The sequence below is a fragment of the Pseudophryne corroboree genome, chromosome 1, assembly GCF_028390025.1.
Source record: "Pseudophryne corroboree isolate aPseCor3 chromosome 1, aPseCor3.hap2, whole genome shotgun sequence".
Taxonomy (NCBI): domain Eukaryota; kingdom Metazoa; phylum Chordata; class Amphibia; order Anura; family Myobatrachidae; genus Pseudophryne; species Pseudophryne corroboree.
Genome location: NC_086444.1, coordinates 896,983,401 through 896,999,300, shown reverse-complemented (window position 1 = coordinate 896,999,300; position 15,900 = coordinate 896,983,401). Strand labels below are relative to the sequence as shown.

Genomic DNA, 15,900 nt, shown 5'->3' with positions numbered 1-15,900 from the left:
AGTCAAAATGAGGCTCAGTAGTGTGTGTGGCCTCCATGTGCCTGTATGACCTCCCTACAACACCTGGGCATGCTCCTGATGAGGTGGCGGATGGTCTCCTGAGGGATCTCCTCCCAGACCTGGACTAAAGCATCCACCAACTCCTGGACAGTCTGTGGTGCAACGTGGCGTTGGTGGATGGAGCGAGACATGATGTCCCAGATGTGCTCAATTGGATTCAGGTCTGGGAAACGGGCAGGCCAGTCCATAGCATCAATGCTATGTTTTGCACTGTTTTCACACTTTGTATTTGGCTCACCTTGAAAAAGGGGCTTGTGTGCCCCGAAACGTTGGAGTTACCAGCCATGAATTAAAAGCACCAGCACTTTATTCACGCTGTGTCAGTCTCTGAGTGCCGCTGTTTGTTACACAGTTTGCTACCTGCATTAATTCCTCCAGATGGCACCTGAGCAACATATCCATCGCTAGGAGAGTGCCGATCCGACAATTGCAAGTATATATATATATATATATATATATATATATATATATATATATATCTCTAATATCTCTTTACCTATATCTATATAAAGTTGTTTCCCCAGTCTCCTCTTACATAACCAATTTGTGTCCCCTGCCCACCCTTATATATTTATCTTGTGCTTCCAGTTCTCTCTTATATAGTTAACTTATGCCACTGTCCCAGCGTTAGATAATACTGTTCTGCCACCTGCACCCCCATTTATATTTAAGTTGTGCCTCCTGTCCCCCCAAAGTTATATTTAACTTGCGCCCATCCTTCCCTTATATATTTAACTTGTGCCGCTATCTCATCTTAAATAATATATTAATGTATGATATTATTAATTTATTCCACATGCCCCCATACATATTTAATTACATTGTCACTTGTCCCGTGATATATATTTACTTTGTATCAGCATCCCCCCTTTTATATTTAAGTTGCACCTACTAAGTGACCCCGTTTATATTAAAATTGTGTCCCTGTTCCTCCTTATATTTAACTTATGCCCACTAACCCTCCTTTTATATACTTATATAACTTGAGCTTCCTGTCCCCTCTTTTATAATATCATTGTTAAACTTATGCCCCCTGTTCTCTAATATATGTACTGACGTCATGACACCACCCCACCACCTACCTTGCTCTTCTGCTGTGCTGTAACTGTTGTATTTATTATGTGCAGCCCCACACCATACAGGGTAAATTGAACAGGCTTACTGTGTGCTGCCAGTGCCATAAGCCACATTGTGTGGGGGCGGAGCTTTGGGTGACATGGGGGCGGAGCCTCGGACGGGACAGGGGGTGGAGCCTCAGGCAGATATAGGCAGGGGAATCAGCCCACTCTGGACAGGCCCTGGGGTGGTCAGCAGTCGGACTTTGGCCAGCCGATCAGGGGTGGAGGTGAGTGAGCTGCTGGTGATGACAGGATCTTTTTTTGCTCCCATCAACTCTGGCTGCACTGGAGGGAGCCTGTGGGCCTTTTTTCAATGGGGGGCCTGGAGCTCCAGCACCATCCGCCCCATTGTTAATCCGGCCCTGGTCATACTAAGTCTCCCAATATCCCTTATGGATGCTAGAGAATATATATGTACTTTGAAGCAGCAGCTATGCACTAGTATGGTAATGCAGCAGGAGGCATCTGGAATAAGTAGACGCCCCCTGCTTGCTTTAGATATCTGTGCTGTGTCCGGTATCCGGACTCTGGTTCAACATCACTTAGGTCGACAGTGAATAGGTTGACGCAACCATTATATCGACATGAACAAGGTCGACATGCAAAAAGGTCAACATGAGTTTTTCACATTTTTTTTTTTTTTTTTTACTTTTTCATACTTTACGATCCACGTGGACTACAATTGGGAATGGTAACCTGTGCCATGCGGAGCAGTGGCACCTTGCCCGAAGCATGGCGACCGAAGCGAGCCATGTGAGGGGACACAGTGCACTAACTGGGGTTCCCGGTCACTGTACGAAGAAAACGACACCAAAAAACCCCCCATGAAAAACACGTCGACCTTTTTTCATGTACGACGTAATGACCGTGTCGACCTATTTATAGTGTAGACATAGAGACTGTCGACCATGAGTCCCATACCCGCTGTGTCCATGGGGTCACAAAAGCATGCTGCTGTAGTTCCCATAAAGAGGCCAGGAAATCTCAGTCTTCTGAAAAAGATCCTGTCCTAGTCACTCATCCAAAATGGAAAACTAAGGCAGTCACCGCTTCCTCCTCACCTCCAAACGGCAGTCTGCAGCCATAGTGCGTCCAACGACACAGTATGTGGTAGGTGCATGTGCAAAGTACCGAACATCGGTACTATGCGCTATGTACTGTAACACCATCAGGACCTGAATCAGGCCCAGTGTGACTTCCATGGGGGGAGAAAAAAAAAATATTCCTATGAGATACCAGGGAGATCTAAACATGATAACATTATACCATAATGCCACTAAGATATGACATATTCTGTAATAATGGAAATTGTGTCCTTTATAGGCTGCACTTGCATCTACTTTATAAAAGTGAAAATTTGTCCTTCTGTCTTTCTATACAAATCCAGAGTTTACAAGCGAAGATCATGAAATTTGTCATACAAGCGTATTAAAACACGCCGGAGGCAACTAAAAAATTAGAAATCCCTAGCACCCCTAGGGGGGGGGGGGGGGGGGGAACAGCAGCACAGAGTATATCAGGAGACAGCATAACTCCGGAATTGCTGGACCCATGTACTCCAAAATTAGTACACATCTGCCTAATGGTGTGTTCACACGGTGAGATATTTTCTTATGATTTTGACTATATAGTCAAAATCGTAAGAAAAGTTAGTGCAGATCGCAAGGTGAAAGTCACCTTGCGATCCCGATTCGATGCAGATATGTGGTCCCGTGCGGTCGGCATCACAAGCATAGATAGGCTGTGTAGGCAAGTCAATTTTGACTACATCGTAGAAAAGATAGTCAAAACTGACACTTAGCCAAAATCGCACATAGTCAGTATCGCAAGCAAACTCATTATGTGCTTGCGATGCCGACCTAGCCCGTCGCATAGTGAGAATCAGGCATAGCCCGAATCTCACCGTATGTATGGGCCTTTACACTCTGGAAACAAACACTGTGGGGGGAAGACACCCAAAGCACCCCTAGGGGTGAGGCAGCAGCACTGAGTATTTCAGCAGACAGCATAACTCTGGAATACCTGCAGCAGTTTACACTAGAGATGAGCGCCTGAAATTTTTCGGGTTTTGTGTTTTGGTTTTGGGTTCGGTTCCGCGGCCGTGTTTTGGGTTCGAACGCGTTTTGGCAAAACCTCACCGAATTTTTTTTGTCGGATTCGGGTGTGTTTTGGATTCGGGTGTTTTTTTCAAAAAACACTAAAAAACAGCTTAAATCATAGAATTTGGGGGTCATTTTGATCCCAAAGTATTATTAACCTCAAAAACCATAATTTACACTCATTTTCAGTCTATTCTGAATACCTCACACCTCACAATATTATTTTTAGTCCTAAAATTTGCACCGAGGTCGCTGTGTGAGTAAGATAAGCGACCCTAGTGGCCGACACAAACACCGGGCCCATCTAGGAGTGGCACTGCAGTGTCACGCAGGATGTCCCTTCCAAAAAACCCTCCCCAAACAGCACATGACGCAAAGAAAAAAAGAGGCGCAATGAGGTAGCTGTGTGAGTAAGATTAGCGACCCTAGTGGCCGACACAAACACCGGGCCCATCTAGGAGTGGCACTGCAGTGTCACGCAGGATGGCCCTTCCAAAAAACCCTCCCCAAACAGCACATGACGCAAAGAAAAAAAGAGGCGCAATGAGGTAGCTGACTGTGTGAGTAAGATTAGCGACCCTAGTGGCCGACACAAACACCGGGCACATCTAGGAGTGGCACTGCAGTGTCACGCAGGATGTCCCTTCCAAAAAACCCTCCCCAAACAGCACATGACGCAAAGAAAAAAAGAGGCGCAATGAGGTAGCTGTGTGAGTAAGATTAGCGACCCTAGTGGCCGACACAAACACCGGGCCCATCTAGGAGTGGCACTGCAGTGTCACGCAGGGTGTCCCTTCCAAAAAACCCACCCCAATCAGCACATGATGCAAAGAAAAAGAAAAGAAAAAAGAGGTGCAAGATGGAATTATCCTTGGGCCCTCCCACCCACCCTTATGTTGTATAAACAAAACAGGACATGCACACTTTAACCAACCCATCATTTCAGTGACAGGGTCTGCCACACGACTGTGACTGATATGACGGGTTGGTTTGGACCCCCCCCAAAAAAGAAGCAATTAATCTCTCCTTGCACAAACTGGCTCTACAGAGGCAAGATGTCCACCTCATCTTCACCCTCCGATATATCACCGTGTACATCCCCCTCCTCACAGATTATCAATTCGTCCCCACTGGAATCCACCATCTCAGCTCCCTGTGTACTTTGTGGAGGCAATTGCTGCTGGTCAATGTCTCCGCGGAGGAATTGATTATAATTCATTTTAATGAACATCATCTTCTCCACATTTTCTGGATGTAACCTCGTACGCCGATTGCTGACAAGGTGAGCGGCGGCACTAAACACTCTTTCGGAGTACACACTTGTGGGAGGGCAACTTAGGTAGAATAAAGCCAGTTTGTGCAAGGGCCTCCAAATTGCCTCTTTTTCCTGCCAGTATAAGTACGGACTGTGTGACGTGCCTACTTGGATGCGGTCACTCATATAATCCTCCACCATTCTATCAATGTTGAGAGAATCATATGCAGTGACAGTAGACGACATGTCCGTAATCGTTGTCAGGTCCTTCAGTCCGGACCAGATGTCAGCATCAGCAGTCGCTCCAGACTGCCCTGCATCACCGCCAGCGGGTGGGCTCGGAATTCTGAGCCTTTTCCTCGCACCCCCAGTTGCGGGAGAATGTGAAGGAGGAGATGTTGACAGGTCGCGTTCCGCTTGACTTGACAATTTTGTCACCAGCAGGTCTTTCAACCCCAGCAGACCTGTGTCTGCCGGAAAGAGAGATCCAAGGTAGGCTTTAAATCTAGGATCGAGCACGGTGGCCAAAATGTAGTGCTCTGATTTCAACAGATTGACCACCCGTGAATCCTTGTTAAGCGAATTAAGGGCTGCATCCACAAGTCCCACATGCCTAGCGGAATCGCTCCGTGTTAGCTCCTCCTTCAATGCCTCCAGCTTCTTCTGCAAAAGCCTGATGAGGGGAATGACCTGACTCAGGCTGGCAGTGTCTGAACTGACTTCACGTGTGGCAAGTTCAAAGGGCATCAGAACCTTGCACAACGTTGAAATCATTCTCCACTGCACTTGAGACAGGTGCATTCCACCTACTATATCGTGCTCAATTGTATAGGCTTGAATGGCCTTTTGCTGCTCCTCCAACCTCTGAAGCATATAGAGGGTTGAATTCCACCTCGTTACCACTTCTTGCTTCAGATGATGGCAGGGCAGGTTCAGTAGTTTTTGGTGGTGCTCCAGTTTTCTGTACGTGGTGCCTGTACGCCGAAAGTGTCCCGCAATTCTTCTGGCCACCGACAGCATCTCTTGCACGGCCCTGTCGTTTTTTAAAAAATTCTGCACCACCAAATTCAAGGTATGTGCAAAACATGGGACGTGCTGGAATTGGCCCAGATTTAATGCACACACAATATTGCTGGCGTTGTCCGATGCCACAAATCCACAGGAGAGTCCAATTGGGGTAAGCCATTCCGCGATGATCTTCCTCAGTTGCCGTAAGAGGTTTTCAGCTGTGTGCGTATTCTGGAAAGCGGTGATACAAAGCGTAGCCTGCCTAGGAAAGAGTTGGCGTTTGCGAGATGCTGCTACTGGTGCCGCCGCTGCTGTTCTTGCGGCGGGAGTCCATACATCTACCCAGTGGGCTGTCACAGTCATATAGTCCTGACCCTGCCCTGCTCCACTTGTCCACATGTCCGTGGTTAAGTGGACATTGGGTACAGCTGCATTTTTTAGGACACTGGTGACTCTTTTTCTGAGGTCTGTGTACATTTTCGGTATCGCCTGCCTAGAGAAATGGAACCTAGATGGTATTTGGTACCGGGGACACAGTACCTCCAACAAGTCTCTAGTTGGCTCTGCAGTAATGATGGATACCGGAACCACGTTTCTCACCACCCAGGATGCCAAGGCCTCAGTTATCCGCTTTGCAGTAGGATGACTGCTGTGATATTTCATCTTCCTCGCAAAGGACTGTTGAACAGTCAATTGCTTACTGGAAGTAGTACAAGTGGGCTTACGACTTCCCCTCTGGGATGACCATCGACTCCCAGCGGCAACAACAGCAGCGCCAGCAGCAGTAGGCGTTACACGCAAGGATGCATCGGAGGAATCCCAGGCAGGAGAGGACTCGTCAGACTTGCCAGTGACATGGCCTGCAGGACTATTGGCATTCCTGGGGAAGGAGGAAATTGACACTGAGGGAGTTGGTGGGGTGGTTTGCGTGAGCTTGGTTACAAGAGGAAGGGATTTACTGGTCAGTGGACTGCTTCCGCTGTCACCCAAAGTTTTTGAACTTGTCACTGACTTATTATGAATGCGCTGCAGGTGACGTATAAGGGAGGATGTTCCGAGGTGGTTAACGTCCTTACCCCTACTTATTACAGCTTGACAAAGGGAACACACGGCTTGACACCTGTTGTCCGCATTTGTGGTGAAATACCTCCACACCGAAGAGCTGATTTTTTTGGTATTTTCACCTGGCATGTCAACGGCCATATTCCTCCCACGGACAACAGGTGTCTCCCCGGGTGCCTGACTTAAACAAACCACCTCACCATCAGAATCCTCCTGGTCAATTTCCTCCCCAGCGCCAGCAACACCCATATCCTCCTCATCCTGGTGTACTTCAACACTGACATCTTCAATCTGACTATCAGGAACTGGACTGCGGGTGCTCCTTCCAGCACTTGCAGGGGGCATGCAAATAGTGGAAGGCGCATGCTCTTCACGTCCAGTGTTGGGAAGGTCAGGCATCGCAAACGACACAATTGGACTCTCCTTGTGGATTTGGGATTTCAAAGAACGCACAGTTCTTTGCGGTGCTTTTGCCAGCTTGAGTCTTTTCAGTTTTCTAGCGAGAGGCTGAGTGCTTCCATCCTCATGTGAAGCTGAACCACTAGCCATGAACATAGGCCAGGGCCTCAGCCGTTCCTTGCCACTCCGTGTGGTAAATGGCATATTGGCAAGTTTACGCTTCTCCTCCGACAATTTTATTTTAGGTTTTGGAGTCCTTTTTTTTCTGATATTTGGTGTTTTGGATTTGACATGCTCTGTACTATGACATTGGGCATCGGCCTTGGCAGACGACGTTGCTGGCATTTCATCGTCTCGGCCATGACTAGTGGCAGCAGCTTCAGCACGAGGTGGAAGTGGATCTTGATCTTTCCCTAATTTTGGAACCTCAACTTTTTTGTTCTCCATATTTTATAGGCAGAACTAAAAGGCACCTCAGGTAAACAATGGAGATGGATGGATTGGATACTAGTATACAATTATGGATGGACTGCCACGGTTAGGTGGTATAAAAAAACCACGGTTAGGTGGTATATATTATAATAATAATACAATTATGGATGGACGGACTGCCTGCCGACTGCCGACACAGAGGTAGCCACAGCCGTGAACTACCGCACTGTACACTGGTTGATAAAGAGATAGTAGTATACTCGTAACAACTAGTATGACACTATGACGACGGTATAAAGAATGCAAAAAAAACCACAGTTAGGTGGTATATATTATAATAATAATACAATTATGGATGGACGGACTGCCTGCCGACTGCCGACACAGAGGTAGCCACAGCCGTGAACTACCGCACTGTACACTGGTTGATAAAGAGATAGTAGTATACTCGTAACAATTAGGATGACACTATGACGGTATAAAGAATGAAAAAAAAACCACGGTTAGGTGGTAGGTATATAATAATAAATAATACAATTCTGGTCGGACGGACTGCCTGCCGTGTGCCGACACAGAGGTAGCCACAGCCGTGAACTACCGCACTGTACACTGGTTGATAAAGAGATAGTAGTATACTCGTAACAATTAGGATGACACTATGACGGTATAAAGAATGAAAAAAAAACCACGGTTAGGTGGTAGGTATATAATAATAAATAATACAATTCTGGTCGGACGGACTGCCTGCCGTGTGCCGACACAGAGGTAGCCACAGCCGTGAACTACCGCACTGTACACTGGTTGATAAAGAGATAGTAGTATACTCGTAACAATTAGGATGACACTATGACGGTATAAAGAATGAAAAAAAAACCACGGTTAGGTGGTAGGTATATAATAATAAATAATACAATTCTGGTCGGACGGACTGCCTGCCGTGTGCCGACACAGAGGTAGCCACAGCCGTGAACTACCGCACTGTACTGTGTCTGCTGCTAATATAGACTGGTTGATATTTAAAGAGATATTAGTAGTATACAACAATACTATACTGGTGGTCAGGCACTGGTCACCACTCCTGCAGCAAAAGTGTGCACTGTTAATTAATATAATTGTACTCCTGGCTCCTGCTAACAACCTGCAGTGCTCCCCAGTCTCCCCCACAATTAATTATAAGCTTTTAATTTATACATTGATGACTGTGCAGCACACTGGGCTGAGCTGAGTGCACACAGACTGAGTCACACTGTGTGACTGACTGTGCTGTGTATCGTTTTTTTTTTCAGGCAGAGAACGGATATAGCAGAGAGAAGTGAACGGATATATTATATTAAATAAAAGTTAACTAGCAACTGCACTGGTCACTGACTGTGGTAAACTAACTCTGTCTGCGACTCTGCACAATCTCTCTCTCTCTATCTAATCTATCTCTATTCTAATGGAGAGGACGCCAGACACGTCCTCTCCCTATCAATCTCAATGCACGAGTGAAAATGGCGGCGACGCGCGGCTCCTTATATAGAATCCGAGTCTCGCGATAGAATCCGAGCCTCGCGAGAATCCGACAGCGTCATGATGACGTTCGGGCGCGCTCGGGTTAACCGAGCAAGGCGGGAAGATCCGAGTCGCTCGGACCCGTGAAAAAAACCATGAAGTTCGGGCGGGTTCGGATTCCGAGGAACCGAACCCGCTCATCTCTAGTTTACACCAAACTTGGTACACATCTTACTTACACTCTGGAAACAAACTCTGTGGGGGTTAGACACCCATAGCACCCCTAGGTGTGGGACAGCAACACAGTATTTCGGGAGACAGCATAACTCCCGAATGCCTGGACCTATTTACAAAAAACTTGGTACACATATGACTTACAAGCTGGGAACAAACACTGTGGGGTGTAAGACACCCCTAGCACCCCTAGGGTGAGGCAGCAGCACAGAGTTTTTCAGCAGCCAGCATAACTCTGAAATGCCTGGAGCAATTTACACCCAACTTGCTACACAAATGACTTACACTCTGGGAACAAACACTGTGGGTGGGCCAGCAGCACAGACTATGGGGGTCATTCCGAGTTGATCGCAAGCTGCCGATGTTCGCTGCGTTGCAATCTTTAAAAAAGTGCAAAACTACGCATGCCTATGGGGCACAATGCGCACGTGCGGCGTACGGGTACAAAGAGCATTGTTGTTTTGCACTGCTTATAGCGACGATCACATTCGCACAGCAGAGATTGACAGGAAGAGGTTGTTTATGGGTATCAACTGACAATTTTCTGGGAGTGTTTGGAAAAACGCAGGTGTGTCCAGGCGTTTGCAAGGCGGGTATCTGACGTCAATTCCGGGACCTTCGTCGCTGCAATCATCGCACAGAATAAGTAACTACAGGGCTGGTCTTGTTCTGCACAAAATGTTTTTGTTCTGTTTGGCTGCACAGGCGTTCGCACTCTTGCAAAGCGACGATTATGCATTTGCACAGCTGCTAAAAGTACCTAGCAAGCGATCAACTCGGAATGACCCCTTATATCAGGACATGCATGTCAGTGACGACAGGGCTGCATGTGACAAAGCCAGTGACATTATGCGAGGAGGGGAATGCAGGTAGCACAAACCCACACACTGAGAGTTATATAGTGGAAGTAGCACGGTCCCCCAGCAGCATGGAGTATATCAGGGGATACATAATGTGCTGCGCTATATAAGAAACTTTAAAAAACAAAAACAAAAAAAAAAACACTAATTTCAAAGGGGGCACTGACATGATGGGAGCAGGGGAATGGAGGCAGCAGGAAGCCACAGACTGAGTAGTATAGTGGGAAGAGCAAGGTCCCTTGGGGGACCAAAAAGGGGTCCGGTCACTACACAAAGTGCATCAGGGAAGCAAGATATGCCTATATACTAGATCTCCAACCAACGTAAATTAACAAACTATCATTCTAATTTACCATCCTCATCCTGTACCAAAGCACGGGTATTCAGCTATCTACAATGTTATGTATACTGTGTGTTTAATATTTACATATATTTTTGTAAACAGACTTTCTTAAGGCCCATACACACTTGACGATGCACACGTCGTTAACAACTTCCCTTGAACAGCTGAGCAAACGACATGAGCATACACACTACCAACGACCAAAGACCATTCATCGTTGAAGCATCCAAGCTGAACAGTTTATTAAAATAATGAGCTGGGAACAGGGCTGGTGAACAGTGGCTTGGTCGTTGACACCATAAACATTCAACGACGTCTCTGGTCGGTAAAGACCATAGTGGAAATTGAGCATACATGCTCCACAGATAAGCGAGGGTCGTTAACGTCCCGCGGGGCCGCGCATCGGTGGTTGTCGGATGCATACACACTTGACGTTATAATGAGCTACGTCGTTGATGAGGGCTGAAATGAACGACGTCGCTCATTTTATCGTCAAGTGTGTATGGGCCTTTAAAATCCCGGGCAACTATTTTTAAATATATGGATCAATCACTCTCAAGTGGTCATATTTAACCCCGGGCCATCCTACTATACAATTATCTAGCAGATTATCTGCCAGATCTGGCTGGTTGGAATGAAAATCTGGTAATGGATGGAAGTAAATGACAATCATGGCTTTAACCAATTTGCATGAACAACAGTTTTTGACCGGTTTTCATTTTTTTTGAGAAAATGGTCGATTGTTATTTGCTCTCATCCATTACCAGATTTTCATTCCAACCAGCCAGATCTGGCAGATAATCTTCCAGATAATTGTATAGTGTATGTCTAGCTTTACACCATCCGTACTGCCCAATTAAGAGAAGTTCAGGAGCAGAGCATTTTGTCCCTCCTGGAGAGGGTCATGTTGGGAGGTATGCCCCTGTAATCTGCACCATAATAACACTAATGCAGATCGATGTGACACAAAAACTTCCCATGTAAGAGTCATGTTACTCTCTCGGTCAGTGCTGCACCACATACACTTCAGGCTACATTATACTGCAGATACACACACACTCAATATCAGACTGCATGTCACACATTGGCACTATACGCTGTCTATAGGTTCTAGGCTAGGGTATGCCATCCTCTAAACAGCTTAATGTTATTTCACTAACTGAACTATCTGTGCACAGAGCACTGGAACGCTAACTCCCTATATTACATGTGTATTCATTGCTTATCTATAGCAGTGGTGAGTAGGGGAAGGAGTTAGACCTGTAGCCATTCTAATATTATCCAAGTGACACAATAGGAGAGCCCTGCTCGCCAGAGCTGACACTCTAATCACGTGCATCTGTATAGGCATTACTTGCTGAGCCAGTAACTTCCTGCGCAGCTTCTGCCGGGCCCGGATCTCCTGCAGGCGGCTGTTCATAGCTGCTCGATCGGTTGTGTCTATGCTCCCTTCGTGAAATTCCACTACCCGACGGCTGCAGAGCAGGCACTAACAATCGGCTGCGACTCTCGCGTCGCACTGTGATTACGTCAGATGAAAACATGTGCAGAGAGCAGCCATGATTAATTAGGGCACAGGGAATGGCATAAGAATTTAGCGTAGCACATGTGATATTCCCTTCACTTGAGCGGCGCACTGTCAGAGGAATGAGGTCGGGCATAGGGAAACCATCCATTTTTGTGGAGATCTATCTGTATGGTTGCGGGCTTTTGTACGAACGGATAGTAAAAAAATGAGTGTAACGCAGCCTAAAACAGAGGCCTGTGCAGCATGCCATGGATGCTATACCCTCCAACTGGACCTTTTTGGCAGGTACAGTACCTTTTTTTATGGTCTGTACCGATTTTTGGCTCTCCAAACTTCCATTGAAAGTATAGGAAAAGGGGCGTGGCCATGCCCCATTCATACCTCCCAACTGTCCCGATTTTCGCGGAACATAACCCGTTTTTTGAGGACTGTCCCACCCGCGGGCCGCAGTGTCCCGCGGTGGGGAGGGGGGCAGTTGGGAGGCTCTGTTTCTCGCTGCCCTGCTATTCATTGGAGTCAGAGGGATAGGGGGCATGCCAGCGGCTCACAGAGCGCTGGGCATGCCCCAACACTGACGAAAATGGGGGCGTGGCTCGCGATTGCGGGTCCTCAGCGAAGCCACGCACCCTTTTCTTTGGCCACACCCCTTTCCAGGGAGCGCGAGCGGCTTCGCCGCGCATGTGTTCCTCCTTCTAGAAATGCAAAGTTGGGAGGTATGCCCATTTAACTGTGGCCACACCCCACTTTTCGAATTTGTACCAATTTTTATGTGTAAAATGTTGGAGGGTATGGGATGCAAGCAGAATAGTGTTCATGGTAACATTCACTCAGTATTATTTAACGATATATATATAGATAGATATAATTTTTATTTTTTATTTTTTTTAGGTTAAAGTTCAGAACACAGGACCCAGTGGATTAGCATAACTAAACCCGCAAGGGCCGTTGATGACTTGCCTCGCTGCCGGCATACTGGTGGCCAGGATGCCGCTGTCAGTATCCTGGCCGCTGGTAATTTATACTGAACATATAGAGAGAGAGAGAAAAAAAATGGATGAAAAGAGGGCGCCCATAGTGCAAATCAATTTTATTCACTTAAAAACAGTTCTTGTAAAATACCACAATACAAATTGCAGCCTCGATACCAAGTATCTCACCGCTGTGGGGCTGGATACCACAAGATGTAAAACATACCCTCCAACAATTTACACATACATATCAGTACAAATTCAAAAAGGGTGTGTGGCCACGGGTACAGTGGCATGGACACGCCCCTTTTCCAATACTTTCAATGGAAGTTTGGAGAGCCAAAAATTGGTACAGACCATAAAAAAAGGTACTGTACCTGCCAAAAAGGTACAGCTGGAGGGTATGCCACTGCATCTGCAGCAAGTCTCTGCGCTGTAGATAGGGAGGACGGGGGGGGACGGGATCTTTTACCTCAGCATTCTATGTCCTGCTGCCAGTCCGCCTGCCCCCTCCAGCATCAACAATCTCCGCTCCCTAGCCGCGGCGCAGGTGGAACAAAAGCTGCTGCGGCCACCGGCACAGATGTGTATGAAAGCGGCACAGTGGAAGGTTTTCATAGCCCTCCCTGCAGCATACTCGCTGAGCCTCGGAGCCTCCTCTGCGTGTGATGTCACAGAAGTGCATCCCCGCCACAGCTGTGCCCAGATCCCCAGAGGCCCTGACTCCGCAACACAGCACCTGGGCTGCCTGCCTGGAAGCCCCGAGATGGCTAATGTAACGGATGGAGTGGGTGATATCGCGGAGGGTAATGTCTGGACGCTGAATCAATGTAAAAGGTGGCAGTGCAGTGCAGTGGAGAGCCACTGCCAAAGGGAGGACAGCAGCTTAGGTGCTTTCTGGAGGAGAAGCAGAAGAAGCATTACCCGCCCCTCCCCCACTCGCAGAACCTCCGAGCCCCATCCCCGGCAACCCACCACCACCACCCGTGGTGACCCCTCCCCCACCCGCAGCACCCCCCGCTGCAAATTTGTTAGCAGTTGGTCAAAACCATGTGCACTGCAGGTGAGGCAGATATAACGTGCAGAGAGAGTTAGATTTGGGTGGGTTATTATGTTTCTGTGCAGGGTAAATGCTGGCTGCTTTATTTTTACACTACAATCTAGATTTCAGTTTGGACACAGCCCACCCAAACATAACTCTCTCTGCACATGTTATATCTGCCCCCCCCCCCCCCCCCCCCTGCAGTGCTACTGCTAATAAATTTGCTGCTGTAATCAACTCTGAATTAGGCCCCATAAATCGATGTAGCGAAAAAATGCTTTGATGTTATTCAGTGTTACAGGATTGGTGAGAAACATATCGTTTTCCGCTTCACACATAAAAATATTTGCAAAGCACGCAGCTACGCAAGATCTCATTGCGCAGCCCGAGCCTTGTTGGTAAATTTTTCCATCGAATAAAAACAAATTTTGTGTTAATGTGATTTCCAATAGTCGTATAAAGAAATCAACATCCGGTCCATTGTACTTTATGTTACCTGTTATTGAACACCTGGTGGCTTCGATTCCCTGCTGATGGGGAATATTGGTGTTCAAATTAATAACATCGATGGTACACATGAGATATTTATCCGGTAATGGAGTTAGCGCTTCTAGTTGGTGCAGAAAGGTCGTAGTATCCTTAAGACATCTTGCTCGGTGCTGCACAATGGGTTGTAAAATATAATCCAAATACTTTGAGATCATAAAATATAATGAGTCACGTGCCGCAATAATAGGCCATCCCAGAGGCTGCACCGGATTTTAGTGCAACTTAGGGATGGTATACAGTACCGGTATGGTTGGCCAATCCTGAATGAGCGCATCCCTTGTTTTGGGTGTAATGACATTAGCAAAGACCGCTTCCGTGAGTATCCCATCAATTTCTTGTTTCTATGTCACAGTGGGATCTGCCGGCAGTAGTTGGTATACTTGTGTATTCGAAAGCTGACTATAGATTTAATTCTTATATACCTCAAGATCTTGGACCACAACACCGCCGCCATTATCCATTAGGCGAATAACAATATCTTGGTAGGTGCCCAGGTTCCTCAATGCAACTCTCTCTGTAGGTGTCAAATTACCAACATATTGGGAACTTCGTGCCTCAATGTTGTACATATTGCTCATATGATTGATAAAACAATTGATGGTGGAATTAGATGAAACAGGATTAAAGATGGACATCTTCTGTATAGGCAGGATAGGCTCTGGAGTTAGTTTATCCTATCCAAAATATTTCTTCAGTCATATATTGATATGTGTTCTAGTTCAAGACAAGGAACCCCCTTGGTAAGCATAACTAAACTTCAGAAGATCATTAACCTTGTTTGGATCATTGAAAAACAAACACCCGCCATGCTATGTGCAAAGTGGCTCACTTCACATGCCAGAGGTTACTCTTCCCAGAAGATGTCCATGTGGATAGTGCTCTGAGGCAGTTTACAGGGGGTCCCATGTTTATAAATATATTTCTCATACGTCCTAGAGGATGCTGGGGTCCACTTCAGTACCATGGGGTATAGACGGTTCCGCAGGAGCCATGGGCACTTTAAGACTTTTCCAGAGTGTGAACTGGCTCCTCCCTCTATGCCCCTCATCCAGACCTCAGTTTAGAAAATGTGCTCAGGCAGACTGGTTGCACTCTAGTGGAGCTCTACTGAGTTTCACTAAAAGACTTTATTTAGGATTTTTATTTTCAGGGAGACTGCTGGCAACAGTCTGCCTGCTTCGTGGGACTTAGGGGGAAGAAGTAGGAACCAACTTCCTAAATAGTTTCATGGCTCTGCTTCTGCTGTCAGGACACCATTAGCTCCTGAATGGTACTGAACACTAGCTGCGGCTATGCGCTCACTCCCACAGCATGCCGTCACCCCCCTAACAGAGCCAGAAGTCAGAAGACTGGTAAGTAGTATTACCGGAGATCTGCAGAGAGGGACCTCCGGTCATCGTGACGGCTTAAGGTACCGCGCATCGAGCGGGAACGCTGCGCGAGCATGCT

At 46.9% G+C, this 15,900-nt stretch overlaps 1 protein-coding gene across 1 annotated transcript in view; it reads right to left on the bottom strand.

Moving 5' to 3' along the window:
- METTL14 (methyltransferase 14, N6-adenosine-methyltransferase non-catalytic subunit) overlaps positions 1–11,936 on the bottom strand; it is a 94,156-nt gene extending 82,220 nt beyond the window's left edge. The window contains exon 1 of the mRNA XM_063920225.1: positions 11,719–11,936. Coding sequence (XP_063776295.1) covers positions 11,719–11,784 — 66 coding nt within the window. The 5' untranslated portion in view covers positions 11,785–11,936. The remainder of the gene's footprint in view (positions 1–11,718) is intronic.
- Positions 11,937–15,900: the final 3,964 nt, after the last annotated feature.